The 27,686-nt window shown below is 33.7% G+C and overlaps 1 protein-coding gene and 1 long non-coding RNA gene across 4 annotated transcripts; one reads left to right on the forward strand and one right to left on the reverse strand.

Annotated features, from left to right (window-relative positions):
• On the forward strand, nucleotides 1-27,191 carry LOC134277676 (small conductance calcium-activated potassium channel protein-like). 3 transcript variants are annotated; one of them, XM_062760003.1, is made up of 4 exons: nucleotides 1-188; nucleotides 11,130-11,303; nucleotides 24,969-25,055; nucleotides 25,523-27,191. In XM_062760003.1, exons 3-4 carry the CDS (start codon nucleotides 25,035-25,037, stop codon nucleotides 26,966-26,968), a joined length of 1,467 nt encoding a protein of 488 aa, XP_062615987.1. In that variant the 5' UTR covers nucleotides 1-188; nucleotides 11,130-11,303; nucleotides 24,969-25,034; the 3' UTR covers nucleotides 26,969-27,191. The 3 variants fall into 3 exon arrangements, with proteins under 3 accessions (XP_062615987.1, XP_062615986.1, XP_062615988.1); XM_062760002.1 differs by lacking the exon at nucleotides 1-188 and adding an exon at nucleotides 4,714-5,082; XM_062760004.1 differs by lacking the exons at nucleotides 1-188; nucleotides 11,130-11,303 and adding an exon at nucleotides 21,803-22,060.
• On the reverse strand, nucleotides 14,288-16,566 carry LOC134277654 (uncharacterized). Its single transcript, XR_009994306.1, has 3 exons — nucleotides 16,460-16,566; nucleotides 14,951-15,072; nucleotides 14,288-14,373 (listed from the first exon to the last, which is right to left on the reverse strand). It is a non-coding gene; the product is annotated as an uncharacterized LOC134277654 (long non-coding RNA).
• Nucleotides 27,192-27,686: the final 495 nt, after the last annotated feature.

Here is a 27,686-nt window from a genome sequence, read left to right on the forward strand (position 1 = left end):
CACACTTGGACAATTGGTGGAAGTTTTGATGTATTAATGATTGCTAACCCATGTATCGACATGCACTTTATCAAAGCTGCTCCAATTGTCCTCCGAGACACCATATGGTGCTAAACAAACCGGTATCGTGGATAGACCAGGATACAGCTTCCAGTTGGCGCAGTCTTCATTTGTTGCTTTTCTTAAAGGTGAGTGTTTATTTGTTTACCTTTCAAAATTGAATTTTAACAAAAAAATGTTCTTTGTTTTCAGTGTTGTATTAAGATCAATGCTTTTGTCCATTATTCTTTAAAGGTGTTGGTTGGTCAAATTTTATAATGCTCCTGGTAGCAAGAAAAAGCTGCAATCAATAAAATATAAATTTGAAGAAAAAAACATTGAATTTATGATTATATCAATACCAAAGACTGCATTTTTCTTCTCAGTCTGTACACGCTATCTCAAGAATATATTGAAACCGTATTCACAAGCTAGACTATGGTTTGTCTGGTGTTCTATAGAAAGTCCCCCCCCATTGTACAAAATTTCCGTGATGAAAATTTACCGAATAGCTTGATGTTGGACATATATGAAATATTTGCTGAAGATAAAAACCCTTTTCCGAATATTGCAAATCTTCCCCTAGAAAATGAATGCTATATAGCAAATCTATCCCCTAGCTCTTTCCCTTCATAACAGGATTTCGATCCTCCGTAGGGGAAATTTAGCTACCTAGCAATTTCTTCCGAAGGGTTCTATGTTATGGGGGATGTTTCACTTTATATAAAATCATGATTCCAACTAAACTGAACTATTGTTGCAATGCATAATGCATCTTACAGCAAAGAAATCAATGTTTGTACACTAGTCAAAAATAAGTGTTCTATATTTAGGTGTTCTATATTTAGGTGTCATAGTACATAATTATACAGATCAGGATGTCCTTGAACGTATCAAAGAAACCTCATGACCTTTTGATAAGTTGAAGGTCATCAAATTTCTTCTATATTTTGACCTCTTGACATTCTTCCTACATTTGGTTTGAGGCGAGACTGAGAGAAGATGCCCCATTAACAGTAATTCGTGTTTTCAAACTTTTCTCAAATGAGAAATAGTAAATCTCTTTTGATCAATAATCGGAAAGCCTTGTCTACTCTCATTTATTTTCCCGGACCATTTGGCCACACTGACATCGATGATCTAAGCATGTATATTGGCTTCTTAATCCGTTTAAATATGCAATTGTATCAATAAAATATTCATGACATTCATGCTCCAGAAACCACTATTTGGCGGTAACCATTTCACATCGTCCCCCGCTGAATTGAGTCGAATAAAAGCTCTCAAGAATAATATAATTATCTGGGCTTGAACTCTCTCTATGGTTGACGACATGTATCTATATTTTCTCACTTTTACGAGACTAATAAACCATTGGCTTACGTGAAAAAATGAAAAGAAGTATGAAAGATATTTTTGGTGACGGAACCTACTTTATGATGTTAAATTTGACGATTGCCACACAAAACGTAAGTGTTTGGTTTAGAACTCTTTAAGAAATGTACATGAGTACATGTACATATAAAAACCATAAACTTGCTTAGATGAGAGTGTTTTTTAATCTATTTATAACATTATGATTAAATCACTATCTGAATTACCTATATACAGTGTACTTTAAGGTTTGAGTTTTTTTTGTTCTTTTATTTTTGGCAATGAGTATTCTGTAATTTAATAATCAATGTCAAATGATTCATATTGGACTTATTTTTGGACATATTATATATTTATTTGGGGCTACAGTGTACTTGGTAATGTTTTCAAAAATACACGCTAAGAGACACCCTCGCGACAAAACACACATTACAGAAACCTTGGCACCGACGATATAAAAAAAGATATATTTCATTTATCATCCCTATACGGCATCTGCTTACTTGAATGGTAATTAGTAGACAAAATTTTACAGTAAGCCTGAATGATGTCCTTATCTGAGATCGGTACATGATTGATGATGGAGGAAAAACGAGGATAATTTCGTGATTTCATGCTATTTGCCACGACAATTATTCTGTGTATAACGAGACCATATATATAGACTCCAATTTGGAAAATTTGTGTCAGTTTCTCTCATCAATTCACATTCAACGGGGAAAACTCCTTTTTTGCAGTTTAAATCTGGTTCTTTTTATAGAGTTATCCCGCAAGGTTCCTACCATTTTGATAAGGCTGGGAACAAGGACTAAAATACCGTATATTGGTCGATTTTTACTTGAAGATTCTCAATTAAAATAAATATTATTGAAAAATTATATATGCAAAATTTGGACTCCACTTGGTGCAGGTCTAATGAGCAGAACTTTTGAAGACTTTCTGTTTTGCACATTTCATGATCTGTAAATCAAAAAAGATATGTACTCGACATGACAGTATCATAAGTCAACAAGTTATGACAAGTGCAATATTATTATTCATCACATTTATTTATATTTCTTAAAGCTAGGAGCAGCTAGATGAAGAATACAATCAAATAATGAATCGATTCCCGGTTTAAAATTCATGCATCCGTGTTTCACCACATATATCAAAATGTGTAAACTGAACCACACTTTTCCGTATTCATTTTTCAAGGTCTGTGAATGGGATGTGAAATATTGCCGTAATCGGGCTATATTTCTTCAGGACATTTATAATTTTTCATGTCCGTCGTATGGTTACTGAGAGGGGATCATGGGCTGTCTCATTTGTATATACATGTATTTGTCAATAACTGGATGTCTTGGGTATAGATCACGTGATATATTTGGGATAGTTGACCTTGAGAGTTGAATGTAAATGGTGGACCAAATTGCAACGAGAGGCATAGTGTACTAGAATATGATGTTTTGAGTTTATTCTAAATTTTATTTTACACAGAAAATGCCCCACTTCTGTACTTTTCCCCATTATCAAGTGAGTAACCTTTTTGTTAAGCTTGAACTTTTTTCTTTTTTCTCAATGTATTAGGACAAATCGTGTTTCCCCAAGCTGTGTTTTGGAGTGTACTTTAAAACAAGTCTTTAAAGTCTATGAAACTAGAAACATTTATTAACAGTTCAAACAGGTTGATGTTAAACTTTTAATTGATATATATAATTTATATTATGGTATTATAAATTACTATGAGTATGTTCATGTACTGTTGATTTACCAAGAATGGACCGGAAGTCTTTGGTGACGTTCCATTAGTGCGACCTTAATGCATTCTTATGCTACAAGATTCTCTCCTTATTATTAACCGTTATATGACTTTTCACTATGTAGTTACTTCCTTAGTAGTTTCACTTCTCACTATATTTGAAAGCATTTTAATATAATAATTGTGAGTCATTGCTCTCTGTCCACCTGACCACCAATAGGGTGGCCGACCAATGCCTACAGTCTTTTCTTCACCTGACAGCCTTAAGAAGGTTGTATGATCGAGAAATTTACCCACAGTTTTACCTTAAAAAATGGAATATAATTTTCTTGCAAAAAACCACTTTTAGAAAAGGAAAACTTATATGTTTAAGCTACATTTAATGCAATTTCATAAATTATTATATAAATTATATTTTAATAAAGTCTATGAAATCCTGCCCGATTTCATTTTGTAAAATAAAATGAGGTTAACTCAATGTGTTGCATCAAACACGCTGGAATTCTTACAAGAAAGCTGCATAGAACATTTACGTTAATCAAACTTTCACTACTCCTTAGAGGCTTTGTTATAGTAAACTTTCTGAACATCAAGGTTTGCTCCTATTCTTTGAATGCCAGCCTTAAGAATAGGAACAACATAAAAATGAAAACATCATGAAAAATGAGAATTCGATTACCGCTAAACATTACTGCATATTTTTCATTATCTTTGCACATTTTGAAGTCATTCTGCGAATTGAACACACCAATTACTACAATATATATTTGCCTCTTCATGTTGTTTATATTATATAGACTTTCACTCTGTAAATAAATTAGTAAGTAATATTTCCCTATAATAAATAAATATGCAATGTATTCATTACTCTAATGACTTTGATCTGCCAGTTGCTTTGTAATCCCTTTACATGTTCAATATTTATTACAGCTATATTAAAGTATGTAAATTGCAACCAAAAGAACTCAAACATTTTTTTTAATTCCAAAGTTTCAATGTGCGCAGATTCCTCATCATATAGATTTACGTACAGACCGATATGGTCGATTATTGATGTGGAGCAACGAACAGAAATCAAATAATTAGTTAATTGGTTTTGTACTACTGGATTGCACTTAAGTTCGGCGTGGTGGCAAATGAAGGAATCTTGTTTCGACACTTGGTTAATATATCGTAGTCTCTTGTTACAAATTTTAGTGTGGGTGAAAACTTGTGTCATTAAGTTGAAACAGGTTATCTTATACATTAGGCCTCTTGAAATGTGATGGTACGATTGTTTTCTACATGCACTTCGGAAACTTTACCATTTTTCACGGAGGAAAATATTTTTTCCAGAATTCGTATTGACATACAAACTAAATTACACTTAAAATATTTTGTATAAATGATAGCATTAATTCATTCCTATATGTGGTTCTATGTAAAGAATTCGTAAATGTCCATTATTTCTTCCATAACCCCTTTCATTTTTTAACCATCTTTCTCTGACGTTTCGCTTCTGGCTTTCGGAACACATGGTATCTCTACAATATAACTAATCCCTTGCCACATCCCAATAGAATCCATTGTAGCTCTGCTTAATTTTACGCTATACATGTATTATGAGGGATTATGAACACTATCTATGTGACCCTGTCCTTTGGAACATTGTAAAAGGAGAAAAGTACCCGGAATTCTGTTTGGTTTGAAGGCTCCTGTCACGCGGTAGTGAATCGCTAATATTGCTATTCTTAGAACCCCACCGCAATTTACCTGACTAGTAGTATAGTACAGTTCCCGACATCTCGTCGAATCAAAACATTGTCACTGGTTGCCAGATTCTGCCGCGCGGCCATGAAGATGGACTCATAACTTCTTATACTTTGTACGGAAAAAAGTGCCCACGTTTTTGTCGCAGGAAACTCTTCTGCCATAGAGCAACACAAGTAGGTATTAGTTTTAAGCTTCATACATTTGTTTCTTTTGGAAAGATTTAAGATATGGAATTTCCGGTGGGCGAACCTGCTTGCTTGCTTCTTTGAAATTTATTAATCGTCCGTCTCTCTGTTCTTTGGTTTTTCTGTGTTTTACATGCAATATTTTTTTTAGCTCGAGGGACAGAAACTCGCGTTAGAACTGAGATATGTAAATCAAACCATATGTTATTACTTATGTGTTAGCTCTTTTATGTAAAGGGGATGTTGAATAACAATTATTGACATGTGTGTTGTCTTGTTCTCAACAAGGATTACTATTTCTTCCAGTATGACTATGGTCAAAATAACACCATATATTGTCTTTCATAACAATATATCGGATTAACTTTATTTTTGCCGTAAATTCAAGATATTGCACAAATCCATAAGCTGCATGTGGCCATGATTATTTTAAGCTTGTACATAATTACTCTTTTTATCCTCTTCCTGAACAAAATATATTCAAAGAGATATTTTCGCTGTATCTGATAGCCATTTGCATAATAAAGATGTAACTGATTAAACCATCACACTTAAGCAAGTAAACGGCTTTGATGCACATGAAATACTTTGTGAGTATGAGATCATCGACCCGGCAAGGAAAAGGATAGATGATGCAGACAATTGCAGTTGACCGCCTTATATTTATATGTAGATGAGGTTTGCTTTGGCATTCCTCATTGACATTGGTGAGCTTTCTCCCCCGCAGTGTAATATAAACGCCATGTTGTTTTTGTTGCCCAGTCTTTTACGAACTTCCACAACCCGCCCCAAAATAATGAACTGTACATGTAGGTTTGATCATAGAACATATTTCTGTTCTTTCTACTAAGTCAGAGAGAATAATATATACCTAGTATTACTAGTTTTTAGATAATTGTTGCGGAAGTTTTATCTCAGTTGGCACTGATTTATTTTCATACATTTCAAATTATTACTTTTGTTTTTGCAACGTCAAGGCACTTTATAGCGCTCACATTTTATTTTCTAGTACTATGTAACCCTTTTGTTACTTAAGGTCTAGTTTTTGGTCTGTCTTGGTTCGATTTGATGTGTATTGGGTTATAGCAATACGTCATGTGTGTTCCTGTTGTCTCGGGTGTGTTCAGTTATACATTCGTCTTGGAGTGACAATGCAATCAGTAGCTCGTAATTGTCGAATTTGTTTCCGTCACAGTGTTTTGTTATCTTTGGTATGCCTCCTGATAAAGCTTGGGATACGTATATAAGATACAGAGAAGATATAGTAACAGCTAGGCCTTGTTTTAATTAAGATCCTTCAAGGTTCTTTTCTTGAGCCCACTTGGTAGTATGTATTTTTATCTTGCTAATATTGCTATTTTTCTCGACCTAAAAGCCGATAGAACTGACAAAATTAATAAAAATTCATTCATTTTTTTTTGTTTCAACAATTTTCATACTATATTTTAACAACACACAGCTATGCTCTAAAACATTGTTCAAATGGTTTGTTTTATGGCAACGGAAATAACGAGAATTCCTTAATGACAAATTACAACGCTTTGTCTAAATACACTTGCTCCTTATTACTGGCAGCGAGTACGTCTTTCAAGTTGACTTTTTGTTGGAACATCCATTTGCCTTAGATGAAAGAACCGTTTCCAAGCACAAAGAAACTCAATTCTGACAGATTGAAATGAGCTGCTAGATTTACTTTATTTTTACATTTTAGATTTTCATCGTATGAAACTTCAAAGATCGCTATCCTGTTTCGTCGTAGTTATGCTGTAATTTTCATCAAACGACTATGTTTTTCAATTTAAATTGGTTTCCTTTTTCATGAATGCATATCAACGTTTAAAAATTATTGACTCCCAAACAGTGCGGAGGTTTCCTGTCAAAGTACATCTGTTTACAGGCTATACCTATTTCGAGTTTTCTGACAGAAGCAGTTTGGCCCCACGTAGGAGAGGCAGATTTCTAAATTATTAAGTAATATTGCTTGATATCAGATTTGTTTTGGGTATATTTTGTGGCTGGTAGGAGCGCTGTGTACAGTTAATTCTTGATAAGGAGAAATCCCTTGTCCACTGATCACGAGATTATCAAGCCAGGGAAAGGCTTCATTTGGTTCCGTAGGCAAAGAAATGTAATCACCTCAAAATCAGTGGTTCATGACAAGTATACCGAAGTTCACGATAAATTGACCGATGCATGTAAAAATATAACAGTTCATTCATATCCCATTGCTCTAGTTGTGGGAGAGTCAATTTCGTTTCCACGGAGAACATTCTCAAATTCAGTAGATGGGCACGATAAAAATTGTTTTAACCAATATTGCATTTTGGTGGAATTAAACTGATATTGACTTTTATTTAACACACCCAGTATGGCGAAATTCCCCGGAGGACTAAGTGTAAATTAAATCCATGGCTTTTTAGATATGTACTACATCAGTATATACTTATATCAAATGATCTAGCTGTTTTGGGGAATTTTTTTTTTCAATCTCTTAATTTGTGCATTGCACTGTTGACTACGAAATATCTTCAGTTACTACAAGGAGCAAACTGCCCTGGTTAGCGTTTTGGCAAATGTCGACACCTTTAATCATAGTAGGCTTGTTGGAAATGATATCAGCAAAAATGTAATTATGACAAGCTATAACCAACTGATGTGTGCCGATACAAATGGTAGAATGCCTTTATTAATGACATAGTTCTTTGCTACCTCTCGCGTACGTTATGTAAGCGAGTGTGTTCCACCCATGTTTTTACTCGAGCAATCGCGCGCTGTAGCAAACGAAAACCTCAATGTTGGTGCAAATGACGCGCATCGGCAGATGTACTTCATTACAGAAGCTAAATCAATCATCTCAAAAAATTGATGAGACATGGAAGAATTTAGTATAGCTCTTCGTCAGTTCGGAATGACACATCTATTCGTAATAACGGCTAGAGAAAATGTACTTACTATTAGACCTGTACCTACAAGACGATTTTGGAGCGACTTGCCAGGTCAAGGACACGAGACCTTGAAGCAAGTTCTTAATTAGTTCAATTTTTCCTTCCCAGCACTCTTCATTGTTTCAATACTAATTATAAAGCTCTTCGACTGTTAGACAGCCATTAATTAAGAGCAAGAACCTCTTGCTAACAAGACCCCTCAATAACCTGTCATTTGTCAAGAAACATTTTATAGTTGAGCAGTTATGACTTCAATAACTTCTACAAAGGAAAATTAAGAACATCGTTAATCAAACTCTCTCTAAAGAAGTCAAAATCGATCAAATCTAAGGAAAATCAATTTCAAATGAAATCTTTAATTGGCCAAAATGATGGAACTAGAGAATAAGACAAATGCTTTCAGAAAGAATAACGTCATTATTATCTTGAGTGTTCATTTGTCCAGAACCGCAAAAACCATATTGTTTCAGTATACTGAAGTGTAATGCAAAGAGGCCTACCCAGGGACAACTGTTTGCTGTCAAATAATGACGATGGATTCTCATGTGTAATATTCTTGGAATTGGGCAGTGGTCTGATACATATTGCCGAGCATTTTATGCACACAGTATTGGCTTTCCAGCAAAAATATTGTGAATTTGTAGATATATCATATTAATAAATTGTTGTAATTTGCTTCAGGGCCAATGTTGATAGGATTTGGTACTATTTTATGAGAACTCTTATCCCAAATGTATAAACATGCTCAATTACGGAAATATTCACTTGGTTTGACCACGTTGTTAATCTTATTGTATGTACATAAAGTCTCTAAATGGTCAGACAAAACGTTCAGAAGGTACAGGGTACATCTCTTTAACAAATGTTTATTAGTGTTATCAGTCAGCCAGTGATAAATCTGAATTGGCCATTAAGGTCAGACGACACGTTCCTCAAAAATTTATAATTTTTCCTAAGAATTTGTCATTGAAGTAAAGGTATTCAAACAAGTATCCTCACAAAAAATCAGGGTACCTTACCAGGCATTTGGACAAGATACTGCACGTTCATATTTCTTATATAACCCTTATGGGTAATCTTATGAATGGCCTATATCACAATTTTTGGTGTACTTATATTTAAAAACATTTTGAAAAAATGTAGAAATCAGAAGAAAATGACAAATATGAATAATTTTTGATATAATATAAAGAGATACAAAAGATAAATTTGAGGAACGTGTCGTCTGACCTTAAGTTTCATATGGATTTTAGATTTTGAGATGTCGAAGAACCTTTTCGTTTTCTTTTACAAAGTAGTCAAAACAAATCTCAATTTTTCAAAGGTAGAACATGCTTATGGGTTAACTATATGTACTATCTTATCATTAGAAACTCATCTGTCACTCATCACAAGCTGTACATGAAATAATATAATATGTCCAACATCTAGCATTGGTATACAATAACAACAAAAATTTCAGATTCCAACATTGAGAATTGCCAAGAAAATCAGTCTCTAAAAACATTGTAGCAATTGGTAACATATATCGTATACGGGGATTGATCCAAAAATTCGTTAAACTTCTTCATATTTTGTAATTTTCTCCACATGCATTTACTTGTAATTCATACATAGACGAAATTGAAAATAATTATTTTTGATTAGAATATAATTATATATAAATACGAATTTTACATTTAGAAATGCATATCTAGTTGCAAGGGTTTACTTACATTAGCAATATCACTAAATCAGGGGGTCGAATACCGATTTTAGTGGCCATTAATCTTGCATTGTGTCACTTAATGGTTAAAAATGGAATCTGATAAGCAAAGTGTCCGTTCCGCCAAAACTGCCAAAGAGCTTGCAGGAATTCAAACCAGAGATTGGTCAGTCAGCCGTTCGACTAATAATAGATGGAAACTATTTATTTTCTGACAATAAGCAAAAAAAAGCCATAATCTTGAAAATAAAACAAAATGGATGTGATGAGCTCAGAAACAAGATATCACCGCTTGCTTTCCTTTTCCTCAGTTTAACATATTGACTGGATTTTATAGAGAATTATAATTACAATTTACTTGAAAGTTAGTCTCGACCACTGCAAAAGAAGGGTTCATTGAACGTAGTCGGTCAATTTTTTTCCTGTGGTGGTTTCTTGTTTTATAATAAGGTTCCGAAGATTGTTCTCGGCATGTCCGAAATTAACTTCAAAGATTGTGATAGCAACTAAGGGCATTTTTATTGGACAAGTTGTGAATTGAAGCGGGTGTCTCATAAACAATTGTTTGTTAAATTCTTAAAGAAATTTATGCTCATGAAGAAGTTTTTTGAGAAAAATATCAATTTAAATTAAAATACAAGCGATGCCCGATGCCACCATGTCTCGTTGAGATTACAGTCCGTTTGAATAGTGCAAAATGTCTTTGACTTGTTCCTTAGATAGCCTTTATAGGTTCAAGATAAATTAATCATTTTTCAATATTTTACCTCCTTTTTTCTTGGCATACTTCTCGATAAATTCAACCTCCGCATATTGAAACTTCAAAACTGTTCAGAAGTGTTGTATGTTCCAAAGAAAGATTATATTAACGTGGTTTTTCTTAAAGCTGTTTATCACAAAAAGTCAAAGTATGTCATTGAACAAGGTTTAACACGTTTAACAAAAAGATATATATCTGTGCATCATTTCACAAGTTTGAAGATGTAGTAATTTGTCCATAGTCATTCCAAAAAATTCTGATTTTCAGCCTAGCATAGTGGGGATATTGAGAAAGTTGCACATAATTTTAAAAGTTTAAGATGTACTAGCTCATACTTTTTGCTATAACCATTTCAATCTTCTTTTTAAAAAAAAAAAGCTTTGAAACTCTACTATGGAGCCTTGTTTGATGTGAAAAAAAGATTTCATTATATATTTCTAATACTGCTCATCTATTATGAACCGGGTTTTGCTACATACCAACATGGTTGGTGTGTATTTTCCCAAATATGCTCACGTCCAACAATTACATCAAAACATATTATCAATAATGTTCAATGTTTATCTCGGTCATTTAGTTCTATGCATTATTAATATTACGTGTAATTAACTCTTACTTTCCACAGGTTGTTACACCCGTATGTAATGGACCACGATTGCTGGCTAAAGCCATTTGACGCCGACTCTGGAACCAGCAATGTTTTCTTCACCATTCCAACCTTTATTTCCTGTTATTTGTTTTAACCCTCACCTTGAAGTGATCCGAGCACCCTACCCCAAGGACGTATGCATGAAACTAGGTGAGTATAAAATTATAAATGAACAATCCAAGTTTTAATTTGATACAAGAGAAACTTGAGTCACGGCGTAAGGAGTTGATCCTTACTTCGCGGGTTCGAATCCGCTGCTGGACATGGAGACGGTACTTCGATGAGACCGTATAAACCGTGGTCCTGTGTGTCTTCATATCTTCTCTAGAGCATGCAGAGGGAGGTTAAACAACAAACAAACGAGTAATTTAATATGCATCCCGAAATTAAAAAGTCGTTGTGAGAGATATATTGGTGTAAATGTAACAAAATAAGGATCATATCGTGCCCAAAAGAAGACCTTGTGATTTTTTATGTTGTAATTCTACATTATATAGACCTGTACTTGACGAGGAAAGTGTGTGTTAAAATATCTCCATCATCGAAGTGTATTAAGACTCGGTGTTGGAGGATTTTAGTTAAGATCATCGTAAGATCATGATGTTTAAAGTTCATAAAGGTGGGAGGTTAATCCGTTCTAACTTAATCAAAGAGGATTTAGAAAAATTTTAAGTGCACATTTTTTTCATTCTTAAAAATAAAATTTTATAGTTCGGATGTACTATTTTGATATGAAAAATGTGTTTTAGAATTCATTGCTTTCCGTTCAGAACATCCAAAAATATTCTTTTTATGTATCATAAATTTTTGTTTATGACAGACCCGAGAACGCTTATTATCGACAAGAATTAAACTAATTTCATAAATTATTTCTGTAAGCTTTAACAGATGCCGTTTCTGAAGAGCCATCCTTTACCATTGAGAGTTCTGCGGTTGCATAATATTCATTATATTTACACATTTTTCCAGATTTCTTCGATATGCGCTAATTCATATATACCAAGTACAAGGTTATTGAATATTTGTTAACCAAGTTTTTTTTTTAAAGTTTCATTTGTTTTGGTTAAGTTTCTGTGGGGGTGATTCATCCTTAAGTTTGTAAATATCATACGACTTTCCCTTTTAATCCATTTGAGAATTGTTTGAGAGGGAAAATAACATACTAAAGAATTGTGACGCCAGTTTAATGTATTTTCAATTGTTGTAGTTTCGCATGTATTCAATGTGATTACCATTCAAGCCCGTGTGGTCAAACTTATTTACCATTTGGCTTGGCATCATTCATAAATAAAAAAAAAAATATAACAACATTCTCAAATGTCTGTTCGACAATTTACTACTTAAAACACTTGATGCTTTGTAGATAACCATTTTTTCCTTGGGAGTATTTTATCCCAATATCTTTGAAAATTACACCACTGTTTTAAATCAAAGCGTGGAATGAAATAAAAATAGATACTATATTTTTATATCTATTTTTGATTAGGAATTCGTCCAACATTTATTTTAGCATTATACTTTTCCGGAATTTTTTTTAATTGACTAACCCATTCTACGACCACCTTCTTGGAACCGAAACGAATGCTATCTTTTAGCAGTCAGAGGGAAGCACAGATTAGCACTAGATCAAAGAAACCTCTCTTGTTTATGTTTTCTTCTGTTGTTCTCTTATAAGACTATACGAGTAGTAGGAGTAACTAGCCACTCGTTCCAATCTAATCTGACAAATAGCGCAAAAACACTACACAAACTGCGTATTCTTAGATTTTAAAGTCTACAAATTCTGGGCTGTTTTTGTAGTTAAGATAACGTTGTTCTTGATTTGATAAGTGACGGGGATAGAGAATTTGGTAGTATTTTGAGAAGAGATTGAAGTGCTTTATCTTCTCTTTATTGCTTGTTATTCGAAACTGATAAATCAATCATCGAATGATGGTATATAGCCGTTTGTAAATATTTACACATAGGGATTAGCTGTTGTACAAAACGGTTGTATAAACGAATGTCCTGTTCTGTAAATTTAGGAGAAAATATGTATTTGTATTAATTGTTAATTCTGTTGTAAGCCCATGGGAAAATGTAACATGAATTAAGTCTCATATTTTTTCTTCAAGATATGAATACCTGAAAAATACTATAATTTTGAAATGTTAAAACATTGCGTCACTCAAAACTATCACCTCTCCTGAGTCCTGAAAGAATTTTTCCAGCAATGGCGCTGTATAAAGTCTAAAGAGTGAAATTTGTACTAGCATCTGTAGCTAATAACGAGTTAACAGTTGATCAAAGGCTTACCGACTGTTTTCTTGTCATATAAATCCGTATGGTGACCTATGCTCTTTTGCCAGTGGGGGAAAAATATGTTACTTTGTTAATGAATTCGTCCTTGAACTCCCCTTAATCCCAATCTGTTACCATCCGGGAACTTTCTGCATCCTATTGTACATCCGGAATAAGACTTGATGCGTTTTTCTGTCTTTCTTTTTTATGGAAGAACATGAGTGTGCTTTGTCTGTTTGAGCATTTTCAAGGTCTTCAATTTGCTTCCTTCAACTATAGGGAAAAGAGTACCAATTAATTTCCCATAGAACTCTATACAAACCTTTTGCCCTCCAAGTAATTTACTAATTCCCGTTCATACAAATCACTGGTATTATTTGAAAGTTCGTTCTAAGCACTTATTAAAAACACGAAAAAAAATATACCGTTCCGCGGCGTTTATAGGTCAAATTTGCAGTTATTTAGAACTTACAGAGATCGGCAGTAAATGACACCCTGCCAAAAATATCAATCCCCACTCCTACAATCTCCCCTGGTATTTCTAGAATTTTTGTAATATTCCCACATTCCATCATTTATTTCAAACATTAATATTTTTACTTTAAAATGAAAATATTTACATACCTCAATTCAGCCAATCAGGTAAAGCCTACCCATTTATTACTCTGCTTCATCTTGTTCAACCAGGAAATGATGTCAAAATCTGGGTCTTTGGTGCTCTTTTTCCTATACTTACATATTTACCTATCCCAGAATTAGTCAATTTTGTAATTTTCAAAGACCTTATACTTACCAATATACATGTATGAAATTTGAGGCCTGTCACTTCAGTGTCTTGGAATCTGTGGCCATCCTAATGAATGTCCCCTCCCTGCTGCAGGTGCTTTTCCAAAGAGTGAAAAACTTTCATTCCTGTGATGAAATCTGGATACAGTTGTCACTGTAATGAATAAAATATTTATAAAATAACATGATTTTGTTTTTTGATGTTAATAAAATGATATAAAGTCATAATTGTGTCAATTTTTTCATAGGGGTGGAATCTACCCAGAATAAAGAAAAAAGGTCCAAAATTTGATAAATCATAATTAATTAAGCAAAATTAAAAGGTTTTAAAAAGACTGATATAGAAATTTTCTTATGCTTATGAAAAGTAAATTGTTTGAGACTCTGATATACTAAATGATTCTTATCTAACCCCTCCTGTTGCTTAAGTATATACAAAAAAGTTTCCCCACCCCCCAGTGAAAGACATTTAGAGAAATAGCAGGTGCCCCCTATTATATTTGTTTACAATTAATTCAGACAAGAGAAAATTAATACTTTTGATAACAAATCAAAGTGCAGTGTCTGATAGTCTTATACAGTACAACCATAATCTACATTATTGAATTTCATGCTTTAAAAAGGGGAATTCAGATTAATTTGTAAAAAATTAAGAAATGCAATAATTGACTTAAAACCCCAAAATGTACACCACAATAAGAGGCTGAAAAGTTAATAAATGAAAAATTTACCTGCAATGTACAGAAATCTGTCCGACAAAATATATCGGGTGGGTAGCGAGTCTCCATCTTCTTCTTATATAGAGAAAATGCCCCCCGCCGATCAGATACCAAGCTCTCCCGGGTCCAGGAAGCTGAAATATGAAAGTCCTCTATAGTCTTTAAATGAAAATAAATCAATAAAGTTAGTCAAATTAAGCATAAATCATAAAGAAAACAGCAATATTTTTCAAGTTTTCTGAAAAATTACCAAATTACATATCTTCTACATGGCCGAATGTTTAAAAAATGGATCCGTCAAGGGTGGAATACATGTTTTACAATTTTACATGTAATTACATGTAAATATTAGAAAAGTCAAATGTGATACATGCAGTAATGCCATTCCAATAATTCAAGAAAACAAAATCAGAAGCCTAAGGTCACAATAATTAAGATTATATCATGTTGAAATTCTACATATTTGGTTAGCTAGTCTAAGGGAAGTAACTCTAAGTACAAAAACTGGAAAACAGTAGAAAATGAGTTGCAGAGAGTCACCCTGATGGAACTACAAAGAGCAAAAAGAGGGAAAACACATACCTTTGTGTAGCTACAATACAGAAACAACCAAACTACAAACTGATCCCCCCGCAGTCAAAGGGAGGCAATCCAGAGGATCACATACACTACCGACATGATACGTCAAGACAGAAAATGACCTCCTTTCACATGAATACCACGAAACGCTCTTTTAAGGGCCGAATAAATTATTCGAAAAGATACCAAACGTGCAGACGTATAAGAAACTAAACAAAAATTAACACCAGGCCACCATCCTACACTTCCAAAAGTACACATATATAGCAAATCATATAAATACACAATTACATGTACATGTAAAATACATACATAAATTTATGAATACATACATGATACATTTTCTTAACTTACCTTTCTCCTATGGCCAAGTCAACTACACATTGTTTTACCAATTTCCATCCTCTGTAACCCCCCCCCCCCCCCAAATCTCTAAAATAGACCCAAAATCACCTCTAACCCTAATTCTACAAATAAATAATTCAAATTTTTGCTAATTTCTCTCTCGAAATGTCTTCAATATTCAAATAAATTGCTAAAAATAACTTTTCATGACTTTCACTTCACTTTACTTATTAAAAAATGGGGTCTCTATAGGGAAAAGAGTACCAATTAATTTCCCATAGAACTCTATACAAACCTTTTGCCCTCCAAGTAATTTACTAATTCCCGTTCATACAAATCACTGGTATTATTTGAAAGTTCGTTCTAAGCACTTATTAAAAACACGAAAAAAAATATACCGTTCCGCGGCGTTTATAGGTCAAATTTGCAGTTATTTAGAACTTACAGAGATCGGCAGTAAATGACACCCTGCCAAAAATATCAATCCCCACTCCTACAATCTCCCCTGGTATTTCTAGAATTTTTGTAATATTCCCACATTCCATCATTTATTTCAAACATTAATATTTTTACTTTAAAATGAAAATATTTACATACCTCAATTCAGCCAATCAGGTAAAGCCTACCCATTTATTACTCTGCTTCATCTTGTTCAACCAGGAAATGATGTCAAAATCTGGGTCTTTGGTGCTCTTTTTCCTATACTCTATCGGCTCATATACATACTCCTGTGTAATTGGCTCACTATAATTAGCAAAATAGATTGGTTGTTTTAATTGCAATAAAATTAGATTTTTAAAAAAATTAAAGTAAGATTTTTACTAATGTTATCTTGACTTTTAACCTTAACTGGAATGGAACCTTGGAATAACATCGTTGACCAAATAGGTGTATAGACAATTTTTTAAAATAATGTGGGACGTGGCGACCGTTTCTACGGAATGAGACCGTATCAACCGAGGTCCCGTGTCGCAATAGGTACTTGCAAGAAAAAGAACCCTCACTGCTCAAAGGTCGTAGGTGCCAAGTATAGGTCAGAATTTGTAGCCCTCCACCAGCAACTGCTGGCGTCTCCAAATGAGTGAAAAATTCTCGAAATGGACGTTAAACAACAATCAATCAATCAATGATGACAGCATCTAGCTTTTAAAATAGTGTAGAGGGGTACATTTTTACACACATACATCCATCTTTCAAAGTTAGAAGTCTCCTACTGGAGAATGCAATATCAACTTCTCGGGCATAACATCCATAAATTCAAAAAAAAAAGTCTTTCTTTGACTATCTTCTGAATGAGTGACAATGTAGAATTTTAATGCAGAATAGGGGTAAGCCAAAATTAAGAAATAATGAAACAAATGCTTGATTCTCATTAACTTGTTAACCAGTTTACTTAAGGCAAAAAGAGTTTGATTTAGAGTAAAATGGTACAGTCTTGGAGGGAACAACCTCAGACCAGACAATGCAAAAACAATCTATTTTCCACTTTCTCTCCTTGTCACTACAAATTACTACAGAACGTAAAAAAGCCTTGAATTGGTTTGTTGGTTAGATAGAAGGCTCGTTCAAGTTTATTAGATGTGATGAGAACACGAAATACATAGACTTGTAAATGTTTCAGCCATTTGTATTGGGCGTGAAGGTTTCATGCTAAGTGTGAGAACACCTCGGAATATGGTAAATCGCTACCAGATATCAGAATTCGGCGTCTGTTCTCATGTAGCATATATAATTCGAATATTTATCGTCAAATTTAATTTTTGGTCTTAAAACCCTTGCGCCTTTGTATACCACTATCCCCATTGTGCGGAAAGAATTGGAAAGTTGTGTGCGTAAGTATGTGGTTTCATTCAAAAATTGAAGTCTAAATGATTGATAATCATGCTACTGAAAACATCTTGGAAGAATAAAATTATGTCAATATTCTGCTTTTCCAAGTGTGCTTTGTTTTCAACTCTGATGCTCTTTTTCAATTCTTCTGTGATAAAACAGAGGAATTTTTGTATCGAATGCATGCGTTTTAAGTAGCTAGTCTTCTTTTGTGAAACATTAAAGATTGCACTTAGAGTGTGGTTTTGTAAAGCAAACTCGGTAATTGACCAATTTACTACAGGGAACCTGAGAAAAGTGTTTGTGCATTTTCAGTTCTAAATGGCCAAGGAATTCTATATCATACGCAAGAAAAAAAAAAGAGATATTTTCGTGTCTCAAAAAACCCGCCTTTTGACAATTGTGTTCTAGGCATTCATTGAAAAGTTCAAACACTGTTAATTCTTTGTAATGGTGATTATGTCTGCCATTTTCCTAAACAAAAACACAGAATGGATAACTTAAAACACGTTATTTTCGCTGTTTTCATATGAACGAACTATATTATATAACAAAACATGAATGGATGATGCAGCATGCACTTTCTGTTGACTGTTCGGAAATTCTGAGACATTTTATCAAAATCAAATAAAACAAACGCACCCTTGTAAGCCCTCTCCTATTTTAATCATAGGCAGATCTTGGTACATATTCCCACACATTAAAGGCAATCATGAAAAGTATGAATTTTAGTAAGTGTTTAAGAGTACAGAATATTTCAAAAATAAAAACAAGTTCTTCATTGAATAAGATATTTTTTTTTTGAAATGCCAAGAATAATTTTATTAATTTCTCCTTTCGAGGAAAAACGGTCAATCCTTTCTTAACCGGGAACAAAGAAAAGGGGTTAATATAAGTGCATTGTAGTCAATCCTGCGGCACAACAGAGAGAATCGTTTCAGTTTGGGCTCAACCCTTAGTCTCTGATGACCCCTGTATTATGCTGCAGACCGGTTCATCATAAAATTCGATTTTTCATTTATATTGACAGCCTTGGTTATAATAAGTCTGCTCGTTTTGTTCTTTCGAGTGTGTTTACGTGTATGGTCGGGATGCATAAAGTTCGTTAACTGCTTAAACAGAGTTATGTAAGTTGCTTGTTTAATTAATATCTTTTTAATTGATATTTAATTTTATATTAGTTAGGTCGAACTTAATTTAGTCGTGTTTATTGATGTTTAAAATACATGTACAGTGCATACTTTGGGATTAAGTATATTAAAGAAATTTGATGACTCAAATTATCTCTAGATTTTTTTCCCTCCTTTTTGCAATTCTTCTCCGGTTATCAAAGATTTGACATTTCGCCCGACTCCAAAGAAGGACTTAAAATGGAAAACAGATATTAGTAACTGAATTTGTATTGACTATATATGAGAGTTTTAGATTTTTTAAAAAAATCATGGATTTTTCTGAAATGATATGTTATTATCTATAATAAAAGCCCTGTTGCTTTGAACAACATTCAATACGTGCATAATTCCTGGTTTATTCTGATATTGTGTATCAGAATAATTCTCTGCAGGAAAAATCGACAATTACAGAACAATTCGTAAAGCTTCTTTGCATCTCAATCACAGGTTTTGGCGTCATTTGACTTTGAAATGCTTCTTAATGAATTGAAATGAAACAGTTGCATGCATCAGTTTTGAGTTCGGCTGCTTTTTAAGTCAAGTAAATTCGTTACGACCAGAGACAGCTCCTCGTTAGGTCGGTTTGGGCGGGGAGAAGAAACACTCGAATAATTTTAGTATTATTCTCATTATTGGACTTGATTGAGTGGGCATTCTTTATGGCTGAACAAATCTTCCTGTTTAATCAATTAGAGATAACCTTGGCAATTTATGGTTGGATCGAGGATATTTTATGATTGTGTTTTCTTTCAAATTATTGGCATTTTCAACAGGACAGTAAGCCCAAGATTAAGCAAGGCTCCTTTGAGCTGCGAAGCTTCGCGCCCTTCAAAGTACTTAAAGTTTCCAGCGATTTCCATAGAAGGGGAACTCACTTTATGGTGTGCTATGGAAATGATTTCATACAAGTTCGAAGTCATGAAAATTAATATTCTGTCTTTTGTTATCGTCTTTCATTTGTCCAAAATCTAAAATTAGTAACTGTCCATATTGACATTTCGTATAATTATATCAAGAAGGTGGGTGGTTGAGGTACTTTAAAAGCCTACATTATCAGTGTTCGATTTTCTGGTAACCGCTTTTAAATACTTTGCATTTTTAAAAGATATCCAGAATGAGATACAATGCACAGGAAAGCATTTTGATTTGAGAACCTTTTATAGCGTTTATGACTACCAGGTTCTTTTATACCATTATAAACCTCATCTCTTAAAGATAATAATAATCGTCAAAAATACATATTTAATAGAATGACCCCATTACTCTTTAAAATCACAGGTCAAGGACCAAGGGAATAAATAAAAGGCACATATTAAAACTTTAAATATTACCATTTAAAAGTCGAAATACATGAACCTTTTGTGACTTTCGGTTCACATTTCAAAAATAATACATACTCCCTAAGTAATATTTAGCATGATTCTTGCTTATAAGTCAAATCCTTCAGTTAATCTATATTTACAGGATGCAGAAATCTGGTTTGTTTTTTAGAAAAAAAAATTGCTGAAAGTAGATTCATACTGCAATTTCAAAGTATACATCTATAATGCCTAGATTTTTATTTGTTAATCTTAAACATTTACAGAGGAAATTCAGGAGAGAAAAAATCATGAGGGAGCGAGAAGAGTAATCCATGCACGAACTACGTGTAAAATAGAAATTTTCGATTTCCTTACACAGATTAAATATGTTAAAAGTACAAGAATTAAAAAAAAAGCGGTATTAGTTCTCTCATTATTTCTTTGTCGATTTTTAAAATTGATTTCTTTAAATAAAGTCTTTGCCTCTTAAGAAACAAATATTCTTTTCATATCAAAAAAACCATATATTTAATCATTAAATGCAGTAAGTGCAGGTGCCTGAAAATTACGAAGAATCCCTGCACTATATCAGCAAGTTCTTTGTACTTAACACTGTAGTGAATTGGTACATGTGTATAGGAATTCCTCCGCTTGATGCAGTTTTTATTATACCATTATATTAAGCAGTGCACATTGCTGGTCAAGCCAGTTTGGGGCATTGCTTATCAGTACAGTGTACAGATACATTTTTTTTATATATATAGATATGGATTGTATATGAAGTCTCACAGGGTGTAACTGAGAGGGAATATATTTCTATGAAGGTAGAATCTATCATAGATCTTTATTCATGTACTTGACAAAATAATTTTATCTTTGATAGTGTATAACTATCGATAAGCTATTTTTTGTGGTTAATCCAATTTTTGCATAAATAAATTTGTGTTGAATAATTCAATATTCCGATAACTGGATATTTGTGGTAACTGATCAAACATATATAGCTAATTTTATTAACCCCAATGAGGAAAAAATAGCAAGGACGTAGATTCAATGTCAGATGAAGAGGACAAGCTAGATAGTAATTAGTGGTCGTTTGGTTGGCTGGGTGACCAAGTGCTTAATACTTCGACATCGAGTATTTATTACGGAAGCTTAAGACAGCAACAGTTTCGCTGGAGACTTTGGACATAAAATTAACTATTCAGTTCTGAGAAGAACGTTGATTAGATCGTGCTTTTAGAAAGAGTTCTGAACGAGCTGTTGTTTTAGTGACCGACAGAGCATTTCGTATCAATTAATTCTTCCTTACATCTATAGCAAATCATCGATGATCATTGAAATATTAAAGTAGATGGCGCAAGCCGTGACGTAAATTGAACCGAATTTCGATCCGCGCAAGGTATTTACCAAAGAAGCTGGACTTCGGCTGTCACCTAGAAAGTGAGAATTAATTACGTGTAATAGGAACCAGGTGTTCTGCAAATGTCAATGACGTGTAGTGTAAGATTGACAGTGGACGTAACAGTTTTTTTGTAGGTGATGTTTTCCAATGATTTAAGGTGTGTCACTGTTCTGTGAATCGAGTATACCAAAAGAATCAATCGGTGCGCTTTCTAATTTTAAGCCACAGAACGCGCCTCTTTTTCTGAAGTCAGATAATTTTTAACCAAAATCTGACAACTGATGTTTGATTAAAGAGCTATTGCGGCAGGATCAAAAGCGCTTCCAGATTCCGTGCTTATTTTCAGAGTACGTTACAGCAGTTTTTACACTGCAGCTGCATGTGAAATTAGAAAACATATATATTTAACTCTATTGTGAGACAGTTTGTTTTTGGGGGTATTCTTGAAGACTAAGGTCTAGTAAAACCGGAATAATATGTCGCTATCACGGTAAGTGGACTTCTCTGTAAATCGTGTATTACTTTGATCTTAAATTACGCAAAAGTTAATTAAAGACGGATTCAGATCGGTCAAAAATGAATAATTCAAATGTGTACGTGATTGCGTGTTCAAGAAAAGCTACTGTAGGGATAGTAAGTCGCTAAACACAGCATGAAAATATACATCGTTTTGCATTTAATAAATATCATGTTTTAAACCTTGAATTTGATTCACAGTTGACATTTTCATAACCACTATGGCAATGCATTTCTTGCTACATAGGATTATCAGCATATATTCATTTAGTACTGTGTGCAATATGATACCATGTTTCTCTGAATATTTATTGCAAAACGGAAACTCTATTCTCAGGGACCGTTTCTGATATTTTCACCGATCAAATAACCTTTATAAAGAATTTGTTTCTATGGATATACATGTACCTTTAAATTAGTCTTTTATAATATTTTGGTTATCGCTGCTCCTGCAATATATACATGTACATGTAATATACATTTATGTCAGTACAATATTAATATTACATATATAACGTATGCCATAAGGCGCTAATTAATTGCTCTGATATTGTCATAAACATGGCTCTGACACATCAATGACGTTTTGCGATTTTTCATCAATATATATCTCTCTCTATTCAATTCATCTAATTAAATGAACCAAAGGACGAACTGTTCATAACACATGTTGCGTTAGCTTGATTAATTTTATTGACGAGTAACCTTCATAACTATATTTACCATTTTCAATAATCTGTTGTCTAGTCTGATAAAAAAAAGTTAAAATAGTTTTGAAACCTAAACATAAACCACTCAATAAAGTTCACTGAAACTTAATAAGGGAAAACAAGAACATGTATACTAAAGTTATGATAGTGTAGAATTGGGGTGTCAACCATTCTTATCAAATACCCCTGTATAATTGGGTGCACATTATATGCAATGCATTAAAAAACACCCTTTTTTAAATTTCAAAATGTAAATCAATTTGTAAGGTTTCACCCACATCTACATTGTTTTATTGAATTATGGAAGGATAATGTACCCTGGATTTGATGAAAACAGATCGGCATTTTCAATACTGTACTGAACGATAACACACAGATGTTGCTCATTATAGAATGATTGGGGAAAAGTTAATTATTTTATTTGAACAGAAAAAGTTCTAAAAACTGGGCCATATTTTAGCGTAATTTACGACAGTTCACTTTGAAACGTTTTATACATTTATCTATGTTTTGAAAAAAATAGTCTAAATAAATGCTCCATTCGGACGACTCTTCTCTGCAAGGAGGTATTGAGTGCATTGCTGGCCACTTTGGTTAGAAAACGCCAATCAAATACAGCATAAGCAAAACCAATATTGCGTAATGTTTGTTTTTTGGTAATCTTATATCATATTTAAAATAAAACATCTACATGTATATATATTTTTAAATATCCGCGATGAGAAAACATAGATTTTATTAATCATGTTAGTATTTATGCTACCTGAATCAGTTTCGATTTTTTTTTATAGACATAGTACTGCAGTATCGATTTCTAATCAGAAATATAAACAAGGTTTTTGTTCATCTTCACCGACACAAAAATACAGTCTTAAGTTCGTGTCACATATGATGAATCGTACCACAGATCCGCTTTTAACAAATAGGTCAAAGCCGTTCAGTAAGAGACATCACTCCAGGACATGTGATATTCTGTGAAAAGAAAGAGTGAATAGTTTTTTTTTTTTTAACAGAAAGTGTGAATATATTCCGTGTATTTTTGCATTTGATTTATGAAATCAGAGTTTTGCAATACTCTGGATTTTCTCAAACAATTCGATGTTTTTACTTTGAAAGTGAAACAGAGAACTACTTCAAATATAACTTTTATAAAAACAATTTTAAATGGAAAACAAATAAAAACACACGGGGGGGGGGGGGGGGGGGGGTGATAATATTAAAATAAACATAATTATATATTAAAAAGGAACTAGAAACACGTGAAAATTTTACAAAGTAATAAATATTGACAAAAATGACTTTCATTCATTCAATGTTTTGTCTATAATTTTACTTTTAAGTCTCAAAACCCGGATGCAACACGAATGAATACGCCAGGTTTCATTAGTTGGTATCTGTTGTTTGAAAATCAACAAGCTTTTAACTAAGTATTTTCTGCTTAATTACTGATTTGTAGTAATATTTAATTACGAATGAATTTCATTTAAAAAGTTCAATTACTTCTTTGAAGTACATGTAATGAATAGTCTTTCAATTTTACATCGAAAATACATTTAAGATCAATAGAAAAATGCCAGGAAGAATAAAAAAGTTTAACATATGAAAAGTCACGCGCAGATTTCCATGTTTGTTTCATCATGATTCGGGATATAATGCATTTTAGAGACATTACCAAATGCTGCAATGTTTCCATTTATTGTCTTCAATTTAATTCGGACTGAAGCAAATGAGATGAAATGGAATATCATTTCATAGGATCAGCTGTAACCCTCGGCCAAAGTCTCATATGAGACTGCACCGGAGACCGATAGGAAAGGTTATCAATATACTAACGTTCTAGACAGCAAATCACCACCAAAGATACCAGCAAAAAATAACCTCTATAAAATTGATTATAGCTGAATAACCACCTCATCGAATACCTAGTGGGCAGTTATGAAATGCTAGCAACTATATTAAGTTGGCATTAGATTAGTCAACGACATTTTAAACAAACCTCAATCGATAATTCATTAATCTGTGTAGCATTGGGTCCCGCTACATCAAAAAAGTTTATAGTTTGGCAGGGTTATTTATTTTTTTATTTTCTGTCTGTATTGCAGATTTTATGGACATTTCTTACTTGCAGACGATTATGGAATTAAAATGACGTTGTTTGTTTTTTCGTTGCAGACGATGCTTGGCGATACATGATAAGAATGATGTTTCACGCTGGCCCATCCTGTCTTGTCGAGACTTATGAACACCACTGCATTCAAGGTAACACCGCCTTAAGCCTTTCACTACCACCTTAATGCTTTCACTAATACCAAGCTGATTACCATGGTAACTTTCGTGATCATTTCGAAGACACGGTTTCATAAATTCATAATCAGACAAACATTCTTGTCGCACACTTCTATTAAGGGAAAATATCTATACAGATTGGCCAGAGGAAAAAAATTCTAACGCCCGTGTTAAAACCCAGATAACACATAGCTTAACCCGAAAAGACAATAAATGTGTTTTTCTAACGAGATGCATATATAGAGAAACAGTAAATTCATTAATGTAATTGATTTACTAGGGCTTTTAAGCAATCGTGCGAAGTGATTCTCTTTTGCAAAATACAAGACATTTCGCTAAAATGTTTTGATGACGTCAGCATTTTCATATAAACCCTAAAACCAGTTGTCGTATTCACAACATTTGGAGGTGAATTCTGGGAGATATTTTTGTTTTTGCAGGCACTGGAGGGTACTCGCCAGGTCATGGAGGGTCCCGGGATTCCTCTAATTAAAACGGATTCCAATTACACTCGTTACGTTAGTACTGAAAACTTGATATCAGAATCCCCGAGTATGGAATCCAATGCAAAGCAAGCAGACGGCAAGTCAAATCTTGGTTTCCGGTTGTACAGTAGGAAACAACTGATCGAACGCCGAACCCGAGTCGTAGATGCTTCGTTTGTTCTAAGCATCATTGGAATTCTTGCAAATGTGATAGACACCGAACTCCGATATGGTGGAATATACACTACAACGGAATCTGTGATTCTTCGTATAATCACTTCCATCACCAGCGTGTTATTGGTAGCCTCGGTCATTGTATACAACTTGATTGGGGTTAAGTTACAACTAATTACTGCAGGGTTGGAAAACTGGCGATTAGTCATAAATTATTCCATAATTATTAAAGTTTTGACGGAAGTCGTCATATGTTCAATCCATCCTTTGCCTTATGGTGAAATCCGGGTTCCTGTGGTAGTCGTAACGGAAGGTGCGGATGGTGGTGCCGTGTTCCAGGATAGACGCATTCCTATAAATTCCATTTTAACTGTTCTCATGTTTCTGCGTCTTTATATACTTTGTAGGTACTTGGTGGTACACAGTGATTTATTTCGCGATACCACTGTACAAAGTTTAGGTACGCTTAGTAAAGTAAAAATCAATGCTCAGTTTGTTTTTAAGGCCCTTATGACCACGCATCCGGGCTCTTGTTTAATGGCCATCTTACTATGTACTCTTCTGATCAGTAGTTGGTCAATTAGAGTGTGTGAGTATCACACAGTGGACAGAGACCATGGGAACTATTTGCAAGCTCTATGGCTGACCGCAGTAACGTTCCTCACTCTTGGCTATGGAGATGTAGTTCCAAACAGTATATGCGGCAGGATAATAGCTATAGTCACGGGACTTATGGGTGTTGGCATCATGGCGTTATGTGTCGCAGTTTTGGCGCGAAAATTGGAACAAAGTCGATCAGAGAAATATGTGCACACATTTGTGCAACAAATAAAACTGGACAAACTGCACCGCCATGCCGCAGCTGATGTTGTGAAACGTGCGATGATGGTTTGGAAACTGCGACGGACAGGGTTGTCTTTCCATAGTCCGCGGATCTTGAAACACCGCCGAAAACTTCTGGACGCCATTCGGCGAATGAAGAAATCTCAATTTGATAAGTCTCAAATGCGAGATAGTGTGATAGGAGTGGTTGAAATTTCGAAAAATATAACTGAAATAACAGACAATACCTCAGACATTAAGACAGAGCAAGAAAACATTCAACACAGACTTGATACACTGGAAAAACTCATCACTAACATGCATAGTCAACTGTATGAGTTGCGTGAGTATCTTCGACAGAAAGATGCTGGAGTTCGTAGCGATCTGTCATTAAAACCTGCTTAAATATCACTTGAATCTCCAAAAATATAACACTTGTTTTTGTTTATGTGCATTTAAAAAATAATGACATCGTTAACATTTTCAGTAATGTCAAGAATGTGTTGTTCTTGTAAGTTTATAACGTTATATGCAAAGATATAATTATGCAAATTGTTACGTCCGTTGACGCTTGTTGAACACTTGAATTTTACTTATGTTTTGTTATACACTTCTGTTACCTGCTCATGATTTTCCGGATTTTCCAATGCCATGATAGGGTTCTGTATATTTCGTCATTGTCACGAGCTCCAGGAATGACTTTATGTTAATGATTGTTATCTGTGATCGTTCATTGGATATTTTCATCCCCATCCATGGAAGAGGAAAGTTGATATCCTTGTTATTATATGTGCACTGTCATTTACTCTCACTTGACATTTCCAATCGGATGTCTTTCGGCTTTTTCCGTTAAGTGTCGTTTTTTACTGTAGATCACTAAATTTTCGCGACACCTTATTTTCGCGAGATAGTCATTGACTCTTGATTAGCGAGACATAATTTTCACGAATTGTGGTTATTGTTCTATATAAACTGTACTTCATACAGTCATACACATGTATAGAACTCAAGAAATTAATTTTTTTTTGGCATCTGAACATTTATGAAGAATCATTTTACCACACTCACGTAAAAGCAAATTTTTTTTATTACTTAAACAATGTTCAATTTTTCAATTTCAACA

The sequence above is a fragment of the Saccostrea cucullata genome, unplaced genomic scaffold (genome assembly GCF_032062105.1).
Source record: "Saccostrea cucullata isolate Sc308-1 unplaced genomic scaffold, CSIRO_AGI_Scuc_v1 ctg1289, whole genome shotgun sequence".
Classification (NCBI taxonomy): Eukaryota; Metazoa; Mollusca; class Bivalvia; order Ostreida; family Ostreidae; genus Saccostrea; species Saccostrea cuccullata.

What these genes read in the sequence shown, in the direction of transcription:
- LOC134277676 (XM_062760003.1), top strand. Translation starts at nt 25,035, where the DNA reads ATGAACACCACTGCATTCAAG. An exon ending in TGAACACCACTGCATTCAAG is followed by an intron (nt 25,056 to 25,522) that starts GTAACACCGCCT and finishes TTGTTTTTGCAG; the next exon opens with GCACTGGAGGGTACTCGCCA.